Source organism: Bos indicus x Bos taurus, chromosome 13 (genome assembly GCF_003369695.1).
Source record: "Bos indicus x Bos taurus breed Angus x Brahman F1 hybrid chromosome 13, Bos_hybrid_MaternalHap_v2.0, whole genome shotgun sequence".
Classification (NCBI taxonomy): Eukaryota; Metazoa; Chordata; class Mammalia; order Artiodactyla; family Bovidae; genus Bos; species Bos indicus x Bos taurus.
Genome location: NC_040088.1, coordinates 65,506,520 through 65,532,597, shown reverse-complemented (window position 1 = coordinate 65,532,597; position 26,078 = coordinate 65,506,520). Strand labels below are relative to the sequence as shown.

Here is a 26,078-nt window from a genome sequence, read left to right as displayed (position 1 = left end):
CCAGTTTGTTCAGTAACTTTATGGGAAATTGAGCCAGTTCAGAAGCATTTAGTTATCCTGTCTCCTTGGCCTTCTTCAGTCTGCCACTGTTCCTCAGTCTACATTCAACTTTACCTGACCTTGATACTTTTGAAAACTATAGACCAGTTAATTTGTAGAATGTCGGTATGAATATGTTTAATCTTTCTTCATGAGTAAATTCATGTGATAAAGAGACTTTGGAGGCAGTAGCTTCCTATTTAAAAACCACTTTCATTGTCTTAATTTTTTTAAGAAAACTTTTTTGCTTACTTTTAAGTCTTTTTCTAAGTGTTTCTAGCATTAGGGCTTATAAATTCGTAATAATATCTAAAGATAGAGGAATTCTATTAAAGAATCTGGCATGACACACATCAAGGCATAACACTCCTAAGAATGTTTTGTTAGAGATCCAGCAAAATTTATTGTCATAGGAATTTTTATTTCAACTTGTCAAAAATAATTAACTGTGCTGTATTTTGCCATTAAGATCATTGCACATTTAAAAATCCTTTGGTCTCTGAGTTGCAAATGGTACTTGAGAACTTCTAAGACATAAATAAATGTATTTAATTATGGCAGAAATTATTTCTAAAATAACCCTCTTGGTTAAAAACAAATTGTGTGCATTTTAGCTCTGAAATAATTTGAAAATCCAAATGAAGGCATTAGACCGCTGTTCTAAGCCTATTTTTAGTTGTATTTCCTTTGAGCTGATTTCCTTTCTAGCCACCTGCAGTTTTATGTGCAGTTACACGTGTTCATTTTTTCTAAAATTGTCCCCTCCCTTTTCCAAGCTTGGCATGGAAGTAGCTTCTCTAATGTTTTTAGTTTGTTCTTTTTGAAGAGCAAAGTATAAATTATAAAACCTCCATTGAGTAAATTCATGTAAAACTATTTTTGATGAAAAACAGCATTAGTATGAAATAAAATATTCTCTGGCCCTCGAGTTTTTAAAAATTATAGCCTATTTTGTCTTGATATCATTAATATACTACATGTTAACATATAGAATATATCCTTCCCTTTCTTTTACTTTCCACTTTTTCCTGTTAAGATTTGCCTCTTCTAAGAATAACTGGATTTTATAAAAAATACAGTGTGGGAGTTCACTTGTAGACTAGTGGTTAGCATTCCTCCCAGCTTTCACTGCCATGGCCCAGGTTCAATCCCTCAATGGGGAGCTGACATCCCACAAGCCAACAATAAAAAATTAAAAACAAAAATAGTGTAACATTTCTTTTAACTGGGGCATCTATTGCATATACACTTAGTTATTGAACTATTTGGATTCAGATGAACCACCATTATTTTGTGCCTTTTATTCATGTCATCGATTCTCTTAGTTTCCTTTCTTCTGGATTAACATTCTCTTTCGGATTAACATCCTCTGGAGGCCTTACTGTGTAAGTGTGCACTTGTATATATGTGCGTATATGTGTGTATGCTGCTTCCTGCTTATGGTGAATTATTTCCTTATGTGTTGTATAAATTTTGGTTGTGAGCCCATCTTAAGATATCATCTTTGAGGTCTCTCTGCATGCTGAGGGTGATACATTGGTAAAATAAATTGAAGACGTATTCCTAGACAGTTTATTCTGTTATTCTGCCAAGTGTTCTTGGGGTACGATCAATCAAGGACTGTTAAGAGTTTTGTAGCTGAAAACATGGGAACTTGTTATACTTTCTTGGATAGCTGCCCTCCCCGCCCCCCCCTCAGGGGTGTGTGTGTGTGTGTGTGTGTGTGTGTGTATGTATATTAGTTTCGTAAACACTTTTGTGATGACATGAGCTCATATCAGTAATCCTGGATAATCTTTCTGTCTCAAGATTCTTAATCACATCTGCAGAGATCCTTTTGCCATGTCACTTCTACCTTCCCACATTCAGCAAACCAAGACCTTCTGTTTTGTTCCCATTTGAAAGTGAAAGTGTTAGTCGCAAAGTCATGTCTGACTCTTTGTGACCCCATAGATTGTAGCCTGCCAGGCTCCTCTGTCCATGGAATTCGCCAGGCAAGAATACTGGAGTGGGTAGCCATTTCCTTCTCCAGGGGGTCTTCCTGACCCAGGAATCGAACCGGAGTCTCCTGTATTGCAGGCAGATTCTTTACCAGCTGAGCTACCAGGGAAGCCCTTGTTCCCTTTTGGTGTAAGTCTTAAGTCTGTTAGTGGCCAGCAAACCCCTATGGAGTAACTTCTTTGATGTTTTCTGCTCTGATCTTTAGTCCCCCCTTCTCCCTCCTCCCTGGATATTGTTTGCTGTATTTAATATTGGACTCTGAATTTTTAAAGAGTCTATCAAGTATGTTTAGGCAGTTCATAACTGGGAGAGTTTGCAGGTGTCTAATCTGCCATATTGCCTCAGTTGGTATTCCTTTTTGTTTTCCTGTTATCTTTTAATTTTAAATGCTTTTAATTTAGCCTTAAAAAAAACCCTCAACCCCCAAACCTCAGTGAATCTCATCTTTGAACAAGCTTGTCATTTAACTGTGGCTAAAGTCAGTTTCTTGATGAAAGTGAAAGTGGAGAGTGAAAAAGTTGGCTTAAAGCTCAACATTCAGAAAACTAAGAACATGGCATCTGGTCCCATCACTTCATGGGAAATAGATGAGGAAACAGTGGAAACAGTGTTAGACTTTATTTTTTGGGCTCCAAAATCACTGCAGATAGTGATTGCAGCCATGAAATTAAAAGACGCTTGCTCCTTGGAAGGAAAGTTATGACCAACCTAGATAGCATATTCAAAAGCAGAGACATTACTTTGCCAACAAAGGTCCATCTAGTCAAGGCTATGATTTTTCCTGTGGTCGTGTATGGATGTGAGAGTTGGACTGTGAAGAAGGCTGAGCGCCGAAGAATTGATGCTTCTGAACTGTGGTTTTGGAGAAGACTCTTGAGAGTCCCTTGGACTGCAAGAAGATCCAACCAGTCCATTCTGAAGGAGGTCAGCCCTGGGATTTCTTTGGAGGGAATGATGCTGAAGCTGAAACTCCAGTACTTTGGCCAGCTCATGAAGAGCTGACTCATTGGAAAAGACTCTGATGCTGGGAGGGATTGAGGGCAGGAGGAGAAGGGGACGCCAGAGGATGAGATGGCTGGATGGCATCACTGACTCGATGGGCTTGAGTCTGAGTGAACTCCAGGAGTTTGTGATGGATAGGGAGGCCTGGTGTGCTGCGATTCATGGGGTTGCAAAGAGTCAGACAGGACTGAGCAACTGAACTGAACTGAAAGTCAGTTTCTTTTCTTTGAGTCCTCTGTTTTGCTCTTATTGACAAACTGCCTTTTTTCTTTTAACTGACCCCACCTGTCCTGGGTTATTCTGATTCTGATGCTCAGCCAGACCAAGACACTCTCTTATTACTTCCTGTTTCTATTCTTGACTGGTCAGGTGGTTCTCTTTCAATACAAATTTGTGTTTTCTATTTTTCTGTCTCGTTTGAACTAAAGGCGTATAGATATTATTCTCTACTGAGCAGTTATCATTGGACTTTGTTTCACAATTCCCTCCTCCTGTCTGATACTATGTGAGTGTGCCCAGGCCAGTCAGATACTACCAAAGGGATTATAGTTAAAAGCTGAGATCTGTTTTGCCCCTTTCTATACTCAGTCTTGTTCTCTAGAGCACTTTGATAGTAACTACTGGGTATCAGGCCTGCAATGCAGTAGACCCTGGGTTCAGTCCCTGGGTTGAGAAGATCCCCTGGAGAAGGGAAAGTCACCCTACTCCACTATTCTTGCCTGGGGGATCCCATGGACAGAGGAGCCTGGTGAGCCACAGTTCATGGGGTCGCAAAGAGTTGGACACGACTGAGCGACTAAGACACTACTGTGTATCAGATGTTTTACACATGTGAACACCTGTGAGTTAATTCACCCTCACAACAACCCCACTTCCCAGATGAAGAAACTGATATTCAAAGAGGTTATTTGACTTGTTCAGAATCATACGTTTATTAAATGGCATTATTTGAACCAGAAAGTCTGGCTTTAGAATCTGCTTTATTATCACTATGCTGGACTGCTTTGGTTTTAGAATGAAAATTATTTTCCCTCCATACTTTGAAAGGCAATCTAGTCCGTTTCTTCTAGCTTCCAGTATTGTCACTGAGATGTCTGATGTGTCTGATTCTTTGTATGTAATTTGCCTTTTTCTCTCTGAAAACTTCGGAATATTTATTCTTGTTAGCTGTGATATTTTGAAATTTCACAGGGATATAACTTGGTCTTTTGAAAGTACATTATGCTGGCATTTGGGGATATGCTCCTGTATTTTGGGGTGCTATGTGTTATTTCTTTGTTTTCCTGTTATTCTGGGAATATTCATAGATTCATATATTCCCATTTTTTCTAGATTCAGATATTAGACTTTTTAAATTAATGTTTTGGTGCTGTTTTCCTTTCTTGTTTCTTTACCTTTGGAAGACATCTCAAAAATAAATTTCAGTGTATCAGTTACTGTTCTTTTTAATTTTTCAGAATGTTTGTTTCTTTTTCACAAGTTGGGTTTTTGTCAATGAATTAATTACCTTCTATGCTTCATATAATACGTACATATATATTTCATGTAATATAAATCCTTTTCAGAAAAGGATTCCTCTAATCTGTGCAGAATTCGGGGGGGGAGGTTCTTTTTTTTTTAGTTTTAGTTTTGTTTTAGGTCTCCCCTCACCCTGCCATGCTGTGTTGTCTTAGATGATCTGGTGGTTCTAGTCTGCTTCTGTTTAAGAATGAGGGACTAAAATGCTTAAGTAGAAACTATAAATACGTGATGGAGACTGTCACTTGGTGGTGTGAGCAGGCCTTACCCAAATCTAATACAGTTAATTCTCCAGCTTTTAGCTCTGTTCCTCACTTTTTTTAAAAAATTTTTTTATTGAAGGATAATTGCTTTACAGAATTTTGTTTTCTGTCCAACCCCAACATGAATCAACCATAGGTATACATATATCCCCTCCCTTTTGAAGCTCCCTCCCATCTCCCGCCCCATCCCACCCCTCTCGGTTGATACAGAGCCCCTGTTAGAGTTTCCTGAGCCATACAGCAAATTTGTGTTGGCTGTCTATTTTACATATGGTAATATAAGTTTCCATGTTACTCTTTCCATACATCTCACCCTCTCTTCCCCTCGCCCCAAGTCCATAAGTCTGTTCTCTATGTCTGTTTCTCCACTGCTGCCCTGTAAGTGAATTCTTCAGTACCATTTTTCTAGATTCCATGTATATGCGTTAGAATATGATATTTATCTTTCTCTTTCTGACTTACTTCACTCTGTATGATAGGCTCTAGGTTCATCCACCTCATTAGAATTGACTCAAAGGCGTTCCTTTTTATGGCTGAGTAATATTCCATTGTGTATATGTCCACAACTTCTTTATCCATTCATCTGTTGATGGACATCTAGGTTGCTTCCATGTTCTAGCTATTGTAAATAGTGCTGCAATGAACAATGAGATACATGTGTCTCTTTCAATTTTGTTTTCCTCAGGGTATATGCCTAGGAGTGGGATTGCTGGGTCATATGGTAGTTTTATTCCTAGTTTTTAAAGGAATCTCCATACCGTCTTCCATAGTGATTGTATCAATTTACATTCCCACCAACAGTGCAAGATCATTCCCTTTTCTCCACACCTTCTCCGGCATTTATTGTTTGTAGACTTTTTGATGATGGCCATTCTGACCAGTGTGAGGTGATATCGCATTGTAGTTTTGATTTGCATTTCTCTAATAATGAGCGATAAAGGACTTCCCTGGTGGCTCAGATGGTAAAGCGTCTGCCTACAATGGGGGAGATCTGGGTTCGATCCCTGGGTTGGGAAGATCCCCTGGAGAAGGAAATGGCAACCCTTTCCACTATTCTTGCCTGGAAAATCCCATGGACGGAGGAGCCTGGTAGGCTACAGTCCATGGGGTCACAAAGAGTCGGACACTACTGAGTGACTTCACTTCACTTAATAATGAGCGATGATGAGCATCTTTTCATGTGTTTGTTAGCCATCTGTATGTCTTCTTTGGAGAAATGTCTGTTGAGGTCTTTTTCCTACTTTTTAATTGGGTTCTTTGTTTTTCTGGTATTGAGTTGTATGAGCTGCTTGCATATTTTGGAAATTAATCCTTTGTCAGTTGTTTCATTTGCTATTATTTTCTCCCATTTTGTGGGTTGTCTTTTCACCTTGCTTGTAGTTTCCTTTGCTGTGCCTTAAGTTTAATCAGGTCCCACTTGTTTACTTTTGTTTTTATTTCCGTTACTCTAGGAGGTGGGTCATAGAGGATCTTGCTTTGATTTATGTCATTGAGTGTTCTGTTTTCCTCTAAGAGTTTTATAGTTTCTGGTCTTACATTTACGTCTTTAATCCATTTTGAGTTTATCTTTGTGTGTGGTGTTTGGAAGTGTTCTATTTTCGTTCTTTTACATGTAGCTGTCCAGTTTTCCCAGCACCATTTATTGAAGAGGCTGTGGTTGCTCCATTTATACTCGTGCCTCCTTTGTCAAAAACAAGGTACCATTGGGCTCATGAGTTTATTTCTGGGCTTTCTGTCTTGTTCCATTGGTATATATTTCTGTTTTTGTGCCAGTACTGTACTGTCTTGATGAGTGTAGCTTTGTAGTATAATCTGAAGTCAAGAAGGTTGAGTCCTCCAGCTCCATTCTTCTTTCTCAGGACTGCTTTGGCTATTCGGGGTCTTTTGTGTTTCCATATGAATTGTGAATTCTTTTGTTCTAGTTCTGTGAAAAATGCCATTGGTAATTTGATAGGGACCACATTGAATCTGTAGATTGCATTTGGTAGTATAGTCATTTTCGTGATACTGATTCTTCCTACCCAGGAATTTGGAATATCTGTCCATCTGCTTATGTCATCTTTGATTTTTTTCATTAGTGTCTTATAATTTTCTGTGTACAGTTCTTTGTCTCCTTAGGTGAGTTTATTCCTCAGTATTTAATTCTTTTTGTTGCAGTAGTGAATGGGATTGATTCCTTAATTTCTCTTTCTGATTTTTCATTGTTAGTATATAGAAATGCAAGTGATTTCTGTGTATTGATTTTGTATCCTGCAACTTTGCTAAGTTAACTGATTGCTGCTACTGCTGCTAAGTCGCTTCCATCATGTCTGACTCTGTGCGACCCCATAGACGGCAGCCCACTGGGCTCCCCCGTCCCTGGGATTCTCCAGGCAAGAACACTGGAGTGGGTTGTCATTTCCTTCTCTAATGCATGAAAGTGAAAAGTTAAAGTGAAATTGCTCAGTTGTGTCCAACTCTTAGTGACCCCATGGACTGCAGCCTACCAGGGTCCTCCATCAATGGGATTTTCTAGGCAAGAGTACTGCAGTGGGGTGCCATTGCCTTCTCCGAGTTAACTGATTAGCTCTAGTAATTTTCTGATACTATCTTTAGGGTTTTCTATGTCCAGTATCATGTCATCTGTAAACAGTGAGAGCTTTACTTTTCCGATCTGAATTCCTTGTATATCTTTTTCTTCTCTGATTGGTGTAGCTAGGACTTCCAGAACTATGTTGAATAATAGTGGTAAAAGTGGACACCCTTGTCTTGTTCCTGATCTTAGAGGGAATGCTTTCAGTTTTTGACTGTTGAGACTAATGTTTGCTGTAGGCTTATCATATATGGGCTTCCCTTGTAGCTCAGTCGGTAAAGAATCTGCCTGCAGTGCAGGAGACCAGGGTTCAATCCCTGGGTTGGGAAGATTCCCCTGGAGAAGGAAATGGCAACCCACTCCAGTATCGTTGCCTGGAAAATCTCATGGACAGAGGAGCCTGGTGGGCTGCAGTCCATGGAGTCACAAAGAGTCGGGCACAACTGAGCAACTAACACTTACTTACCATATGTGGTGTTTACTGTATTGAGGTAGGTTCCTTCTATGCCCGTTTTTTGAAAAGTTTTAATCATAAATGGGTGCTGAATTTTGTCAAATTTTTTTTCTGCATCTATTGAGATGATCATATGGTTTTTATCTTTCAATTTGTTAATATGGTGTATCACATTGATTGATTTGTATATATTGAAGAATCCTTGCATTCCTGGAATAAACCCAACTTGATCATCAGCTTTTTGATGTGTTGTTGGATTCTGTTTGCTAAAATATTGTTGAGGATTTTTGCATCTATGTTTTTGCATTTATGTTGCAATACATTGATACTGACCTGTAGTTTTCTTTTTTGTGTGTGTTGTCTTTGATGGGACTTCCCTGGTGGCTCAGACGGTAAAGCGTCTGTCTACAATGCGGGAGACCTGGGTTCCATCACTGGGTCGGGAAGATCTGCTGGAGAAGGAAATGGCAATCCACTTCAGTACTATTGCCTGGAAAATCCCAGAGGATTTTCCTGGTAGGAGGACAGAGGAGCCTGGTAGGCTATACAGTCCATGGGGTTGCAAAGAGTTGGACACGACTGAGCGACTTCACTTTCACTTCATAGAATTGAGTTTGGAAATGTTCCTTCCTCTGCAATTTTTTGAAAGAGTTTTAGAAGGGTAGGCATTAGCTCTTCTCTAAATGTTTGGTAGAATTCTCCTGTGAAGCCATCTGGTCCTGGGCTTTTGGTTTTTGGGAGATTTTTGATCACAGCTTCAATTTCAGTGCTTGTAATCGGGTTTTTCATAATTTCTATTTCTTCCTGGTTCAGTCTTGGAAGAATGAGCTTTTCTAAGAATCTGTCCATTTCTTCCAGGTTATCCACTTTATTGCCATATAGTTGTTCATAATAGTCTCTTATAATCCTTTGTATTTCTGCATTGTCTGTTGTAACCTCTTCTTTGTTACTCACTTTTAAAAGAAAAACAGTTCTATTGAGATAGAATTCACATACCATACAGTTTTGTTATATTCATGGAGTTGCAGTGCATCACCACAGAAATTTTAGAATATTGTCATTACGTCAAAAGAAACTTCCATCTTCCTTAGCTCTCACTCCTCAGTCCCTGCCTTCTCTCTCCACCTAGCCCTCAGCAACTGGTCGTTTACTTTTTTCCCTATAGATTTGCCTGTTCTGGGAATTTCATGTAAATGGTATTATGTAGTAAGTGGTCGTTTGTGATGTCTTCTTTCACTTAGCATGATGTTCTCAAAGCTCATCCATATTGGAGCATGTGCCAGTGCTTATTCCTTTTTACTTCCAAATAGTATTCTATTTTGTGGAAATAGCAAATGTATCCATTTATTAGTTAATGAATATTTGTATTTTTTCCAGTTGGGGGTATTAACGGATAACACTGCTATGAACATCTGTGTACCAGTTTCTGTGTGGACATATGTTTTCAGGTACATTGGTTATATACCTATGAGAGGAATTGCTGGATCCTGTGGTAACTCTGTGTTTAACCCTTCAAGGGACTGCTGGCTGTTACCCTAAGTGGATGCACCATTTTACATTCCCACTGGCAGTGTGGCCCGGGTTCAGTTTCTCCACGTGCTCGGAAGCTCTGTTCTATTTTTTTTAAACAGCCATCCTAGTGGATATCAAGTAGTATCTCATTGTGATTTTGATTTTTTTCCCTCACTTTTGTAGTCTAAAGAACCTGTTGCTTCTGAATTCTCAGGCTCTCAGGGATCATTTTTTTTCTTGTAGAATAAATTGCCTTGCCATCTGAGGGTGTTTGGGGTTCTAGCTTCTCCTGTTGTTCTGTTCAGTTAGTTAACGTTGCCTCCATTTGCTTTCTGATATTTAACGATTTGTTGGACATTCTTGTCCACTCATTTTTCTCCTCTTATATCCCTTTAACATTCTGGAGAAGAAAAAAAAATGTGTATGTGTGTGGCAGGTGGTACATACCTGCCAGGTGCAGAGTGGTAAAGAATACACCTGCCAGCACAGGAGACGTAGGTTCAGCCTCTGGGTCAGGAAGATCCCCTAGAGAAGGACATGGCAACCCATTCTAATATTCTTGCCTGGGAAATCCCATGACAATCCATGGACAGAGGAGCCTGGCAGGCTGTAGGCCATGGAGTTGCAAAGAGTTGGACACAACTGAGCACCTAAACAGCACAGCAGCATGATGTGTGTATGTGTATAAATATATAAAACCAGTGTAATCAGTTCTCTTAATCTACCAACTTGTACCTTTAAATAATCTTTCTTTATGAATATCCCCAAATGATGTCCTTTCTTGTAAGAATTACAGGACCAAAAATATTCCTGTGATGAATATGAAAGAAATGAGGCTCGGAAGGGGTTATTATTAAGTACACTCCAAATCCCTTTGAAGTGTTGGGTTTAACCCTTCTGATTATACTGATTCGATTTGTACTCCTTATTATATGTTTAATGTAGCTGGAATAACATAAATGAACTAAGTAACAATTTTTAATTTCTAAGATTGCTTGTAAGAGTTGTGTTTGGTATAGGCTATAAGCTTTAACTGGTTTAACACCATCTGGTAAACTCAGTTAAACACTTGAGTATGGATTGGGGAACAAAGAATAACAACAAGAAAAGCTAACGTTAGTTTTTTCCAGATGATAGATAGTGTTGAAAATCCTTTATCCATATTAAAACCTTCATATTAACTGTGTGAAGTTGATAAAATTATTTGTTTTTAAACCTTGTCTGTTTGATAAGAAAACTGTGAGGGCATGGAATAGTTAAGTAGTTGCTCCAGGCTACACAACTAGTAAATGGTAGAGTTTACTTTTAAATCTATGCAGTTTGGTTCTTGAGTCTGTGCACTTGAAGTCATTATATTGCAATGCCTGAAATTTCTACAGAATTTTTAATGTATTATCTTTTTGAGAGGATAGGGACACTCCTGAAATATTAAAACATTTTTCGGGGCTCCAAAATCACTACAGATAGTGATTGCAGCCTTGAAATTAAAAGACGCTTACTCCCTGGAAGGAAAGTTATGACCAACCTAGATAGCATATTGAAAAGCAGAGACATTACTTTGTCAACAAAGGTCCGTCTAGTCAAGGCTATGGTTTTTCCAGTAGTCATGTATGGATGTGAGAGTTGGACTGTAAAGAAAGCTGAGTGCTGAAGAATTGATGCTTTTGAACTGTGGTGTGGAGAAGACTCTTGAGAGTCCCTTGGACTGCAAGGAGATCAACCAGTCCATCCTAAAGGAGATCAGTCCTGGATGTTCATTGGAAGGACTGATTTTGAAGCTGTAATTCCAATACTTTGGCCACCTGATGTGAAGAGCTGACTCATTGGAAAAGACACTGATGCTGGGAAAGATTGAGGGCAGGAGAAGGGGACGGCAGAGGATGAGATGGTTGGATGGCATCACCGACTCAGTGGACATGGGTTTGGGTGGACTCTGGGAGTTGGTGATGGACAGGGAGGCCTGGCGTGCTGCGATTGACAGGGTCGCAAAGAGTCGGACACGACTGAGCGACTGAACTCAACTGAACAACGAAAAGGAGTACTAGTTGGGAATAAGTACACGTTCATGACCTGACATGTAAAAGATGAACTGTGACCTAATGTTCTTTTTTTTTAAAAAAATTTTTTTGGGAGGAGAAAATTTCTTTACAGTGTTGTGTCAGTTTCTGCCATACAACACAAATCAACCATAGTTATATGTATATCACCTCCCTCTTGAGACTTCCCCCCTTCCTCCCTAATGTCCTCTTGAAAGTTCATATTTATTTTAAATCCTGGTTTGGATAAAATGATTAAATCAACCACATAACAAAAAATACATATTTTTGAGGTGGACACATAATTGCCATGTAGAGTGTTCTAAAGTGTGCATTATATTCTTAAGCAGGAGGTTAGCGGACAGAAAAATGTCCTTGGGTTGTACTAAAAAATTGGATGCAGGCCAGAGTATTAGTGACAGATTCAGTCTTTCTCAGGATAAAATATTTTGGAATAATTCTGAGTGTTTTATTATATTATGTTTTTCCACCAGAGTCTTATTTTGCAGCTCATCTTTTCTAAATAGATCTTTTTTTATAGTGTGTGTATATATAGGTCATTCTGAATCAAGTTAACTTCACAGTTGATTGGGACCTTGTTCCAGGCTTATTGAACAAAGGCTTGTAACACAGAATTTTGGGCAGTGGGCCATTTCCAAAGTCTGCTCCAAAAGAAGCCGTAACAGACAAAGATTGTCTCTTTCTCGGCTGAAGGCTTTCTGTGTGTGGCTTGTCTCAGGCCTCTTTTACACTTTTTCTACCCCTTTCATACTCCTCCTTTTTCTATTCAGGGCAAAAGTGTTTTGGTTTTCATTCTGTAGTTACTCTTTCAGTGAGCATTTATTGTGATTTTACTTACATACAAGATTCTTTGCTTGAAACCTATAATGCCTCCCTCTATGGGCGCGGGCATTTATGGGGACAGTAGCCCTCCCAATATGATAGTGTAGAAAATATGTGAAATATTAAGTAGTTTTGCTGCGTCATGTTCTTTCCAGTCTGTCTTTCGATAATTAAAAAGGATTTTTTTTTCTGGAGAATATATTTAAAAGGAGCATATGCTTTCTTTCCTTCCTTCCTGACTTTACCCCCTACCCCCTTTACCACCCTGGAACTTCCTAAAGTGCTAAGGGGGAGAATGGTTAAAACAATGTATTTCTGTACAATAACTTTATAAATAATCATGTCTTAAAAGGGAACAAGACAAAATGTTAATCTGTATTTAATCTGAGTGGTGTGTATGTGGATGTTTGTTTTATCATCGTATGTTTGAAGCATTTCATAATTTAAAATAGTTAAACCTGAAAAAAGGGCAATTTTAAATCTTGTCTACTTGTGAAATTTTTCTTTTTTATTTCAACATTCATTTTAGAAAACTTTTTCTTTCTAGATAGAATCACTCCTGGAATACTGTGCATGTTCTTTTCTTTGAACCTTTGCCTTCTATACAAGTTATTTTACCTATTCCTATTTACTTCCCCTTCCCATTTTATTAAGGGCTCACTCGACCCTTTAAAAAGAAACCATCAAATTTGGTTTTCCAGTTTTTTAGCCTTTCTTTAGTACCTCCTTAATATGAGTACTGTTCAACCTATTTTTATTCATGCTCTTTTAAATTGTCTCTTATCTCTAGGCAGATGTTGTGTTTTCATGCCTTTTGGCCTTTTTTTTGTTCTGTTCCTTTTGCTTGTTATCCCTCTCACCTCCACCTCCACTCCCCCACCGCCCCACCCCCAGTCTGCTTTCTTCTGTTTGGCCTGCCAAATACACCTGGCTAAAGTGAGGTTTCTTTTATGGAGTCTTATGATGGTGCTCCAGGAATATTAGTCATTTTTTTTCTCCCTGCTCTGTTTGTGCTTTTTGTGCAATTAAATACTTCAAAAAGTTATACTTAATAACATTCAAAAGAATAATGTGATGTAACATAAAATTTATAACAAAATAAACATGTGGTTCTACCACCAAAGTTTACTGGAAAATGGTCAGTTCTACCTGTGTGCTTCAGTCTACTCCCAAGGAGTGTTGTTATTTTCTTGCCCTTTTAAAGTTTATCATATATATGTGTATCCTTAAATAGTTTTGTTTGGGTTTGAGTTTTATAAAAATAGATTAAGGCTATATGTAGTCAAAACCAAAACCCTGTATATAACTTGCTTTTTAAAATTCAGCATTATGTTTCTACTATTTATCTGTAATTCGTATATTTTATTCATAGTAGTTCATTCTCATTAATGTAATAGTTCAAGTATAAATTTGCCACTTATTTGCATTTATATTTAATTAATCTGGAATTGGTTTTTCCTTCTAGTGAGTGTGAGATAGGGGTCCATTTTCTGTGTTTCTTTCTATCTGGCAAACAAGTTGCCCTATTTAAGTAATGCATTCTTTGGCCCTGTGCAGTCACTGTAAGGTAACAGGGTTCCTTATGATCATGAGTTTGTTTCTGAGCTCTGTCTTCTGTTGAATTGGTCCATTTATTTAACTCTGTTTAAGAACCCTGCTGTCTTACTTACTTTGGCTTTATAGTACATCTGGTTTATTGTAGTGGTTTCACCTGAGCTTCATGGGACCAGAGATTGCTGTAAGGGTGCTGCAACCTGCTAGTCCCTCTCAACTTGGGAGACTCTTGAATTTTATGTTTATTAGAATTAAAAATTAATTTTCTTTATATCAGACTGATTCTTTTGACAGCTAAAGATAAAGTGTGAAAGTAAGGAAATTCAAGTGTGAGAAGGAACCAGTCTCCCTGGAAAAGCTGACTTTGGCCTGGTGAACATAATCGTGCTGTCATACAGACGTTTCCGGCTTGTTCCCCTCCTGCTGCTGCCGCATTCACTCACCCTGCCATTTGGAGGGCTGTATACCACTGGTGGGGTAATGATGTAGACTCTCCTTATTCCCAGTTAGGAGACTGGTAAGGGAGTAAACTCAGAAAAAAGTTTTCAGGTAATTGGAAATAATGTCCTGAATAGTTCTACAGTGATTGAGGGAAATAAGGATTAAAAAAAAAGATGATTTTAAAGGGAGTTGTGGACACTGTGATATTTGAGCCATTTTGAATTTTTTTTTTCCCCATGAAGACTGGAAACTAAAATGGGATGTTCTTTTCAGAAGGATTAAGCAGATAGCTTCAGATTTTTTCATTTTGTCTTCGCAAGTTTAGTCTTTTTGGTGAAGATCACAGTGGTTATACTATGGAGAACAGTTGGAAAGAGGCTAGATTGGCTGCAAATGGGCCTGTTAGAAGACAGATGCAGTAGCCAGGGTGAGAGATGATAGTAGATTGACTAAATTGAAGTGTTGGAAACAAGGAAACACATTTCTGTTACTTAAAGGAAAATGTGACAAGATTTAATGATACTGGATATGAAGTGAGTTGTAGATGTCTGAACTGTTTAACTTGATAGAGAACTGAAGGAGGAAGGCTGGTTAAGGCAATTCTGTATATTTTGGGCACATTCATTTTGAGGTACCATTGAAATATCCAAGAGGAACATCACCGGTGTTTGTATGATTCTGTAGTGTAGAAGAGAGGTCTAGAATGGAGAAGAGCTTATGGAAGTGTAGTAGTAATTTAGACCTGAATGTGGATGAATTTGTCAGGGGTAGGTTGTAAAGGGGAAGAACCTATGACTAAACATGGAGGCACCTTACTTGTCAGGTGACCTTGTAAAGGAGACAGAGAATGAGCGTTGATGGGATCAGGAGCAAACCAAGGTGATCTATCTTTTTTAATATTCTGATGAAATCTCAGTATTTTCCCTTCTGTGGAGTAATAAGTAGCAAAACTTTAATTCCGTACCAAGCAAAATGTGTACTGGTTAATCTTGTGCTGGACCTGCTAGAAAAGAAAAGTATGTAAGACATGTAGGGGTACATGCGGACATGTGCACACACACATGAACACACACACACACAAATTTAGCTAACTCCAGTTTAACAAGTTAGCTCCCTCCATAGTTTCATGGATGTTGGTAGAAGACACAGGATTTCTCAGTAAGAGACATAAGACTTGATGACTCATGACAGGGGCAGGAGCCAGAGTTGGCATCCGTGCTGCTTTTCCCAACCCGGAGCTCCATAGACTGTGAGGAGGGTGGGTGATGCTTCCGGATGTGTAGTATAGTCTCTTACAGGAGAGGAGCCCCCCAGACTTCCATAATGGGCAGAAAGCCTGCCTGACCTTAACCCTGGTGGGAGATGACATCTTTTTGCGTGAGACAGTGAGCAAACCTGCCTGTTGTTCCTGAGGGTGACGTTTTTGTCCTTCCTGGCTGTTTACTATGTAGACGTACTTAAAACAGTCTGGGACAAAGAGACTGCCTCTACCTACAAGACGTACAGAAATGCGATGGGTCCAAGGGTAATTGCCTTCCAACAATATTCATTCCTCATTTCTCTACCTTCTTGGCTTCTGGCAAAATTTCCTGATTGACCACCCTGAGTAACCTGTCTAACAGAACCTGGGACCAGAGCCATTGAATTTGTCTCATAAAACATGTAATTCAGTTTACGTACTATCAACATGGTACTAGAATGAGGCCAAACTGCAATATTGACCTCAGTTTGGCTCCCCAGGGTCCTCGACCAGCCAGCTGAACAAATACTATAACCTTTCAGGGTCTACTCTAGAGAGCCAAGTGGCTTTCTCTTCCAAGTTTCTGCACTGACTTTCTACCTGATGCAAGTACTGCAAGAGAATGCTGTAGTGCACAGCCTTGGCCTGGTCTGCAGGAAGGAAGTCTGGGGCGGTTCTGTCTCATCCATAACAAGACTGGCCTGACCTGAATAGTTGACCCTGACCCGAATGGCTCCAGGGCTGATATGATGTCATTGTTCACCTCAGCTTAAGTCAGGGACAGTTCAAACCACCCTTTCTAATTAGATAACTCCCATTTTAGGGTTAAATAGTTTGGAACAGACTACACATAATTAAAAAATCAGTTATGCCTCTGGAGAGCTCTTCCTACTTAGTCAAGAATAGCTATACTTTGGAGAGGTCATAGCTGTCTGCGGGTATAGGATCTACTGGTGGTGCTTGCTTAAATGCTTGAGGATCTCTTAGAATCATCTCTAAAGTACAAGTCACCACATTTCTGATCTCTTAGAATCACCCCTAAAGTACAAGTCACCACATTTCTGGAGGGAGGTAAGTTAATGCCTGACTTCCGCTTAAGTACTTCTGTAAAGAGTGTCCTCCCCGTCCCCGCCCAGCACAGGTGTTAGGGAGCAGAGGCCAGCTGTTTCTCCAGTGTCCTCTCCTGCACAGATGGTAGGCATCAGGGATCCCAGTTCAGTACAAATATCTGAATCTAGTACTTGTTTTATTTTGGGAGGATTACCTGAAGGTAGTCAGTCAAATCTGTCTTACTTGTCTATGCCACCAGTGAGGTGGCATTCATCTGCCCCTTGCGGTGACTGAATGAAAAGCTACAGGAATTGGGGGTGGTGGTTGGAAAGACACCTGGAGGAATTGGCACCTGGAGTCAGCAGATTGGATCGGGATTGTAATACCATAACATGAAAGAGTGCCTTTGATGTGAGGCACCACTGATGGTCTGAAGATGGGGTTAAAGGTCTGTAGTTAGTAGTTAGTCTGCCAATAGTGGGAGATGTGGCATCTCTCTCCAGGAGACAGATGGGTCTTTCTCCTGGACTCACAGTGTGGGATGCAGTGGTTACCTCTGCATGAGGAACAGAGTCCTTTACTCTGCGTCTGTTCATGATGGTCCACGTGTTGACGCATCTGGAATGGTGATGGATCTGCCGGCAGTGATGGCGGCCTGGGCAGTGCAGGCTTCATCAGCAGCTGGACTGCAGCTGGCCTCGTCAAACCATGGGCCCTTACCGTGGCCATGTGTTAATGACCCACATGGTCTCATCAGCAACTGTGATTTGTCTCCACAATTTATATGGCCCATGTTTAAGATGTCAGTCTGTCATTTTCCAAGTAGCAGACCCAAACAGCTATTCCCAATGGGTACCAGCCTCAGATGAGTAAAAATCTCACAGGGTTTATCACAGGGAATATCGGCCAAATCTGTGAGAACATCCTTGAGCTCCGCCCACGGAGCATAGCAGCCATACCCACTTCTCAATTCTGTGTAGCTGTCTCTGAGGTCAAACAGCACAGCGGCCCATAGAACACCACGGGGTGTCAGCTTAGTTGAATTATTAATGCACCAGGCCCAGGCATTTAGAGGATCCTCTGTGAATCAATGGGCTTCCCTGGTGGCTCAGAAGTTAAAGCATCTGCCTCCAATGCGGGAGACCCGTGTTCGATCCCTGGGTCGGGAAGATCCCCTGGAGAAGGAAATGGTAATCCACTCCATTATTCTTGCCTGGAGAATCTCATGGACGGAGAAGCCTGGTAGGCTACAGTCCATGGGGTCGCAAAGAGTCGGACACGACTGAAAGACTTCACTTTCACTTTCTGTGAATCAACAGTGTTGGTTTAGGTAGCAGTATGGAAGAGACATTTTCCCTAAAGATGTAGCTGCCACTCTTTCATGTAAAGCTGGGATGTCATAGGAGCTGGACTGGCTGGATTCTTGAATACACCAAACCCAAGGGGCACCTCCAGTGGAGGCTGTTCCTCTTGCCAGAGGCTCCAGTCAGTACAATCATCCATGCACAGAAACTTGTACTCAGAAGGGTCCTAAGGATGGTGGGCACTGGGACCACTAGTGCTTTTCTACATGCCACTCTTTCCCAGTTGGCAAAATCTCCTCTGGCTCTTCAGAGCATTCACTGTGCAAGCATGAAGAATATCAATACCAATTATACATTCATTGTATAATTGGTGGAAGCATCACAGTAATCCATTGAGTTGGTCCCAAGAACCCCACCCAGAAGGGTGCATTAGCTTCTGTTCCCCACTGTGAACCACACCCAAAGCTGTAGCTGAAAGCAGATACCCTCTCCTTCCACAGGATGGGGACATGGGCTCCAATATGTTTATATCAGCCAGCTATAAAATGTCCTGCCTTCCCCAGAGTGCTCTCACACACCCAGGTATGCTTGGTCTTCAGTTTCTCTTGGGAACCTGGAGAACTTGGCCCCACCCTTAATCATCTTTCTCTTAAGGGTGTATGGGGAGGTTGGGAGAGAGTGGCTTTCAGTAAACAAGGTCAGTTTATTTGTTTTGAGCAGTGCTGTGGCTGGGAGCATTTCCGGCCCACCTAAAGGCCTGCATTCTGTTTTCTGTAGCAAAGTCATCATTACTGATGGACACCATCCATTCTGTTGGGAACACCTTTATTCAGCAGCTATAGCCTTATTACTTTTTGGCGGGGGGCCTGAATTTGTACTCTTTGGTTGACTTGGGCTTGATGTGCACGGTGGCATCATTGTTTTTAGGAGTTCACCTTATGTGGGCTCTTGGCTGCTCCATTGTCAAAAGACCAGCTCTATAATTCTTGTTTGATATCAACGTAGGACTGGGAGTTTTCTGAAGCTGGCAGGGCTGACAGAATTTAATCTTTGCGTGAGTTTCTCCTTCTCTGGTGAATTACCTTCATCATCATTTAAAACCCAGTTGAGGATGGAAGAGCCTGCAGGACAAATCAGTGCCCTTGGGAGATTGTTTCGGGGAAAGTTTCCCCAAAGGGCCAAAGCTGTCTCAGCAGACAGGGCCCACTGTCAAAAATGCCGAGGTCTTTGCCTCATCTCGAATGAATAGAAGGTTGAGAAGACAAACTGCAGGAGGGACTGAGCAGGAAGATAGCCAGCTGTTGCCTTTCTGCTTTAACAAACGTTATGTGTCCCCTCCGACCCCTCAGTCTCCCAGGCAAACTAGCCAGAGTTCTAGGTTCTCCTGGTTCTGTTTAGAGTGGTTACAGTTTTCCTTCTTTCATGCTCAGTATAGATACACTGAGAGAACCTTATATACCCTTGCCTCCCTCTGCAGATAAATATTACTAGTTGTTTTCAGGGTCCACCAGGTGAGCTTAGTGAGTAGCTGACAGTAGCCAGGGCATCATTCAGGCTGCTGTTTTTGAAACTACTTCCTGGTACTTGTCCTGAAGCTGCCGCCCCAGTTCAGCCTCATTACTAAGCCCTGAAGTAGAGGACCAGAGACTGCCTGGAGGACCACACGAGTTGATCATGTTCACTCACGATTCCCAGGGACTTCTCTCAGTTTTCATTAGCTATCCTTTCATTCCAACTCTAAAAAACTTTGTCTTTGTTAGCACTCCATCTTCATTACCAAAGCTTCAAACATTGCAAGGGTTTTGAGGTTTTACCCTTAGCGGATGCTCACAAGTTAAGCCAGCCACAATTCCATAGATGTGAGGAGAAGACGTGAGACTCCAGGTTAGAGACAAAGGTCATTATTGTCATAGTCAACACTGTATCAGACACCAGCCCCACTTTCTATAGGATATGTCCAAGACAGCCAGATGGTGCCTGGCTGTACACAGTCAGGTGTGTTCCAGGAAAGGAGCTCCCAGCTTAGGGGACCAGCTCTTTTATAATGGTCAGTAAGCCTTCTGCGGAGAAGGCAATGGCACCCCACTCCAGTACTCTTGCCTGGAGAATCCCATAGATGGAGGAGCCTGGTAGGCTATAGTCCATGGGGTCGCTAAGAGTCGGACACGACTGAGTGACTTCACTTTCACTCTTCACTTTCATGCATTGGAGAAGGAAATGGCAACCCACTCCAGTGTTCTTGCCTGGAGAATCCCAGGGACGGGGAAGCCTGGTTGGGCTGCTGTCTGTGGGGTCTCACAGAGTCGGACACGACTGAAGCGACTTAGCCGCAGCAGCAGCAGCAGCAGTAAGCCTTCTGACGTTATCTTTGTTATACTGGACAGTAAGCCTGCCTTTTGTACTTTGAGGAGACACTATGTCTTCTAAGGCCAGGGAATCAGCATCTCTTCTCACAAGGTGTGCAGAAATACACATAACATTAACCTTTATTTCCTGACAGTGCCCCCACCTCCACTCCCTTTCAGTTCATTTCACATGCTTCTGTTTTCTTACTGCTTTCTAACTGGTCTCATCCCAGTAGTCTTCTCTCTGTCCTCCTGTGCAAGAGGGATCTTTTAGAATATAGACCTGATGATATTGCTCAATTTGAATTTTTTATTGGTTTTTCATTACTATTGGGACTTCACTGATGGCTCAGATGGTAAAGGATCTGCCTGCAGTGCAGGAGACCTGAGTTCGATCCCTGGGTCAGGAAGGTCCTTTAGAGAAGGGAATGGCTACTCACTCATTACTGTTAGGCCAAAGCTTAAACTGCTGAGTGGTCGTGTAACTATTTCTCATGTGCTGACTACTATCCAGTTTTTTTTTTTAAAATACTGACAGTTAAATAAGAAAAACAAAAACCTACCTTCTTTAAAGCTATAAAGGCCAGTACTAATGACGTGCCAGACATCACCTCAGATGAGTGTGGCTCCCCTCGCTCCCAGGCTGCAGCCTGCCCCTCAACACCCAGAGCCCCCGGTGCACCAAGCCCAAGTGCCCATATGAACCTCTCTGCCCCAGCTGAGGGCAAGACTATCTTGAGGCCAGAAGATGCAGAAGCCAGAGTATGAAGTGGAATGAATGCTCCTGTTTTGAGAAGCACACTTGTAACTGCATCTTTTGGAATCTTTTTGGGGGGCAGGGATTTCTGTACTTTTATTTCAGAGATTCTCTGGTCACAGGTTTTCCCCAGGGAACTTCTGAGAAATTTGCAGTTTCTTACCAGATGAAACATGGAAATTTTGCCCTTAGTTCCATGCATCCCCACATCTCCTTCGCCCCCCCCCCCGACCCTTTTTTAGTTTTAATTTATTGGTTAAACTTATGGTGGCAATCCGTGAGGTGTGTCAAAGAATGTACAGATGTATGTGTGTATATTGTATGTATGCTAACATATTACTGAAGGACACATTTTAATAAATAAAAATTTCTGCCTTAAAAAAAAAAAAAAGGCCAGTACTAGGTAGGCTGCAGATGTGTGGGCTCCTTGCTGCCAAATTGTAACCCCTGGTTTTCTCTGGTCTTCTTTTTTTTCCTTCTTAAACCTTTGTCTGTAATATGTTGTTCTTCTTGCCTTAAATAATTTCCATAATTTGCCTCTAATATTTGTTTATTTTTTAAAATGTACTTACTCTATTAAAGCCTTCTCAACCTAGTTGGATATCTTGCTCTGAACACCTTTAGAGTAATTGCAAATAAATTGTGCGTGTGTCACTATAGTAGTTACTTCATCTGGTTGTAATTTCTGATTTCTTTATCTGGTCTGTATCTACGCAAAATAAAGTGTAAGCGACACAGAGTAGGAGCCCTCCCTTTCCACACACACCAGGTCTTTGGGAGAGAAAATCGCTTCCCTCAGAATCACTTTGGAATCAAAACCAATAGTTTAGTTGGTGCTTTTAATCAGCTTTAGAGATCCCATGTTTCAGCGTCCAAGATATTAATTTGCTTAATTTTGAAGGGGAGCATGTAGTAGTATTCACTGAAAAATAGACATGTGATACATTCTTAATATGTGGACATTATATATATTATGTACTCTGCCAAACAATATTTTCTTGCTTTGTTCAAATTTAAAATATAGACTGTGGACATTCATAAAGAGAAAGTAGCTCGAAGAGAGATTGGTATTTTGACAACAAATAAAAATACATCAAGAACTCACAAAATAATAGCACCTGCGAACATGGAGCGACCTGTAAGGTATATTCGGAAACCTATTGACTATACAGTTCTGGATGATGTGGGCCACGGTGTCAAGGTAAGTGTCTTCATATTGTATTCTCTTAAAAATTTGCAGGCTATACAGTTTCAGAGTAAACTTGAATACATAGTAGAAACATTTAAAATTATTTGTTAATAATAATAGCTATAGAGCCTGGTTCATAACTTGTGAAGGATTTTCCACATATGTCTTTGTTTTCAAGCTTTGAAAAGATCATGTGATCTAAGGGTTGTTCTGTTTTATTAATGGAAACACTGAAGCTTTATAATACATAGGAATGGTGTTTTTAAAGGTTTCAGTTTTATTAAGAGGAATGAACTGTGGAATCATTTCAAAGAGGAACTGGCATCTTACAGACTTTCATTCCTGTGGTATGCGAAGCTTATGATCTACTTAGGGCCTGCAGAAAGGGTGGAATAAGAGAGTTCTATTGTTTTCAACCTTAGAGTCCAGGGAGCTGGTAAACTGACTCATCCATAAATGTAAATGTTAAGGAAATGAAGTGAGATCTTAAGGAAATAAAAAGCCTAGTTTTATTTCCTTAAGATGTTTTAGTTCTAAAACGTGCTTGGGAGACACTGAAATGGAAGTTTTTAAGTTGCTAACCAATTACATTTTGAGTTGTAAGGTATAGAGATCATTTCCTTCCAACGCTCCTAACATCTTTGTGTAAATTTACACACACTTAACAGAGGAGGCTGTGCTCCATAACAGGTAAAGGTTACACCATTACACAGTAGCAGAATTCAAGTAGAATTTTTATTCCCAAATAAATTATCCTTTCACCCTTTCATTTGGGACTAGTTTATACTTGAGTGCTATTTTTTTGTTTTCTCTTTGACTTGAAACAGCATATGAGGGAAGATGTATGGTCATATTTAGAATATTTCTAAGTTACTTTAGAATAGTATTTAGTGTATTTTAATGCTATCACATTAATATGTCTTTTCTTCAAAGATAATGAGGTTATTCAAATTTAATTTCTAAATCCAATTGTGAAATGTAGTGGCAAGGTAGGATTCCAGACATTGTTTAATCTAGATAATAATGAGCCGTGTTATTCTAAACAAATGTTAAAGAATACCAAAGTTCTGGCACAGTTTCTAGCAATAAGAATATGGGTCAAGCAAGGTATATTCCGTTTTTGGATGCTTTCCTTAATGTTGCTTTTATGGTCACTTGAAAAATGATAAGATACAAATTTAGAATGGCAAATGAGATGGAAAGAACTTGAGGGAACCCCTTTTTCCCCAGTGTAGAAAAAGTCTTCAATCTGAAGATAATTTTCCTTAAGTGGCATGTTGCAAGTAGGCTGCTTTGGACACATTAGTTCATATATATAAGCTGGCCAGGTTTTAAAGATGTAGCCTTTAGGATGAAAGCAGCTTTTTTTCAGTTCTGAATTTTGATCAGACTTGTTCAGAAGGAAATTTAGAACTAAAACAAACTCTATTTACTAGTGCTGGCCTCTTAGGATTTGGATTCTTAAGCTACACATGAGAGGGTTTCCAGACCCTATTTGTTTGTTTGTTCCTTAATTAGAATTTGGCTAAGATGTTATGGTGCATTGTAATTTTGTTTTAAACCCTGAGCTGCTAGGTCCTTTTCTGAATTTGGAAGCAACCCGTAATTTTGGATTTTAACATTTACAGTTGATCACTCTTTAAAATTCTGTACCATTCCAATAATGAAGCATGAGCATCCATTGTCCAGTAGGCTTAAGGTTTGTGCACTGAGGCATTAAAATAGCCATACGTTTAATGAGCTATGTGTTTGTATTTAAATCAGAGTTTGTTTTTTATCATCCATGATTCAGTTGAATTAGTTTGATAGGATAAAATACTGACCTAAGAAATTACATAATTTGCATGAGATTGGCATAATTAAGTGGTAATTTTCTTATGAATATATTACTTTGAATAAATATATGATACCTATGAATATTTCCCTACTGCTTGTGGATGTCTTTTCTTTATAAAATACTTAAAATATGACTGGGTAAAAGCTTATTAACATGAATCAAGTAATTGTCCTATCAGATAAGATATCTAGAATTAATTTCTACTTTTTCCCCCCTTTTTTGCCAACGTAAAGTGGCTAAAAGCCAAGGTAAGAGATACTACTTATCACTTGATCCACGGTATTCCTTCTGTATTGATAGAGGCTGCAGAGCCACTAAAACTTGAAAACTTCTCCTATGTCTGTCTGCTTTTTTCCCCATAGGATTTACATGGGTTAAATATACTCAAACCCAGTTCAAATCAGCAACATTTAGCTTGGATGTGTTAATATATCAAAGATATATTGACATCTGCATTTATATAGGAACATTAATTTTGCTAACATTTATTGCTTTGCTCATTTTTTGATAGTTGCCTTGCTTTTATTGACTTACAATTAGGAGGTTTCCCAGACATTACATGTGACTTTGTTACTGAGTTGTTGGGATAGAGATGATTTTTCAGATGAATATGTTAGCAAGCTGACACTGAGATCTGTAGTTTGTATTCATGCACACGTTTCGAAAATTTCAGGAAACCGAATATTTGAATTGCAGAAAAGTTAGATCTCAGTGAGCATGTATAACAATAAAATAATATATAAAATTGAGTAATCTCACCTGTATTTTGCAATTAATTGGCATGAAGGGCGCAAAATAATATGAAAAGCCAAGTGCAAGTGGTATTTTGACTTTTTAAAATATAGTACCAAAGTCTGTTATTAAAGCTGTCTGGGAATCCTTATTTCACATTCTGATATTTAAAAAATAATAATACATGGTGTCAAAACACCAAGAGAACAATTTGATATAAAAATAAAAGCGTTCCTTTCCACATTTTAGCATGGAAATAACCAGCCTGCAAGAACTGGCACGCTGTCGAGAACAAACCCTCCTACTCAGAAACCACCGAGTCCTCCCATGTCAGGCCGGGGGACGCTGGGGTAAGCACTCAGTTACATCTGTGTTCTTCAGATCCAGTGAAGGAAATCAAAGTGAATCCAAAATGAATCTGCCTGTTCTGTAATTTCTCTGAGGAACTCTGTACCAGAAAAGTTTTTTGTATGTGTATAAATGAGCATTGTCTATTATTTTCCAATTCATTATAAAAATTTTATATATATATATATAAATCTGACCTTAAAATGAAATATTTATTAAAATGAAATAACTAGAGGTTTCCGTATATATTGTCTTTACATGTATTTGCAATATTTATATTACAGAACTTTGAATAAGTGGCCTGTTTTGCATACTTGGTTTGGTAGCTTGCAGTTCTTCCATTTCCCCCATTTCTGCTTCCCCTGACACTTGGGAATCTTTACTGGGAATCCTTCTAACTGTGCTTCTGCTGGTCATTTTGGGGCCCTTCATTCTATAGTAGCTTTATGAGAAGGCCAGTGCAGAAGGAGAAAAGATAAGTTTGTGCCTTCTTCCTTCCCAATTTTCAATGCAATGCAAATACTGAATACTTGGTAAGACAGTCCTGAAAGATTATTCACGTTATTGTAGACTATAGACTCCTTGTTTTGGGGGGAGGGGTGGTAGAAGCGTTACTTTATAGTAACAGGAATCAGTAAGCAACATTTTTTGTAGGCTCTTAGTTTCAATTTTCATTTTGTGAACCCCTTGCCCCTGAAAAAAAACATGAAGTTGTTAAATAGAAAAGTTAAAATCATTTATTGGTAGAATCATTACTTTATAGTAACAGGAATCAGTAAGCAACATTTTTTGTAGGCTCTTAGTTTCAATTTTCATTTTGTGAACCCCTTGCCCCTGAAAAAAACCATGAAGTTGTTAAATAGAAAAGTTAAATCGTTTATTGAGAAATTAATGGCATCACTACTGGGGCCAGAATGTACTTGCCCATATATTAATATTCCCGTATTGAGGTAGGAATAAACTACAGAGGAGATATTTAGCTTCCACAATATATAAGGACAGTGCCTTGTGGGTTACTGAGTTGGGAATCATATGTATTTC

General features: G+C 39.7%; 1 protein-coding gene across 13 annotated transcripts in view; it reads left to right on the top strand.

The window, feature by feature from the left end:
- Positions 1 to 26,078, top strand: part of ABI1 (abl interactor 1) — an 87,894-nt gene that overhangs the window by 40,234 nt on the left and 21,582 nt on the right. For 8 of the 13 annotated variants that reach the window (XM_027560080.1, XM_027560092.1, XM_027560091.1 and 5 more), the window contains exons 3-5: positions 21,956 to 22,132; positions 24,191 to 24,205; positions 24,939 to 25,039. In XM_027560080.1, coding sequence (XP_027415881.1) covers positions 21,956 to 22,132; positions 24,191 to 24,205; positions 24,939 to 25,039 — 293 coding nt within the window. The remainder of the gene's footprint in view (positions 1 to 21,955; positions 22,133 to 24,190; positions 24,206 to 24,938; positions 25,040 to 26,078) is intronic. The other 5 variants (XM_027560082.1, XM_027560090.1, XM_027560087.1 and 2 more) reach the window with 1 other exon arrangement.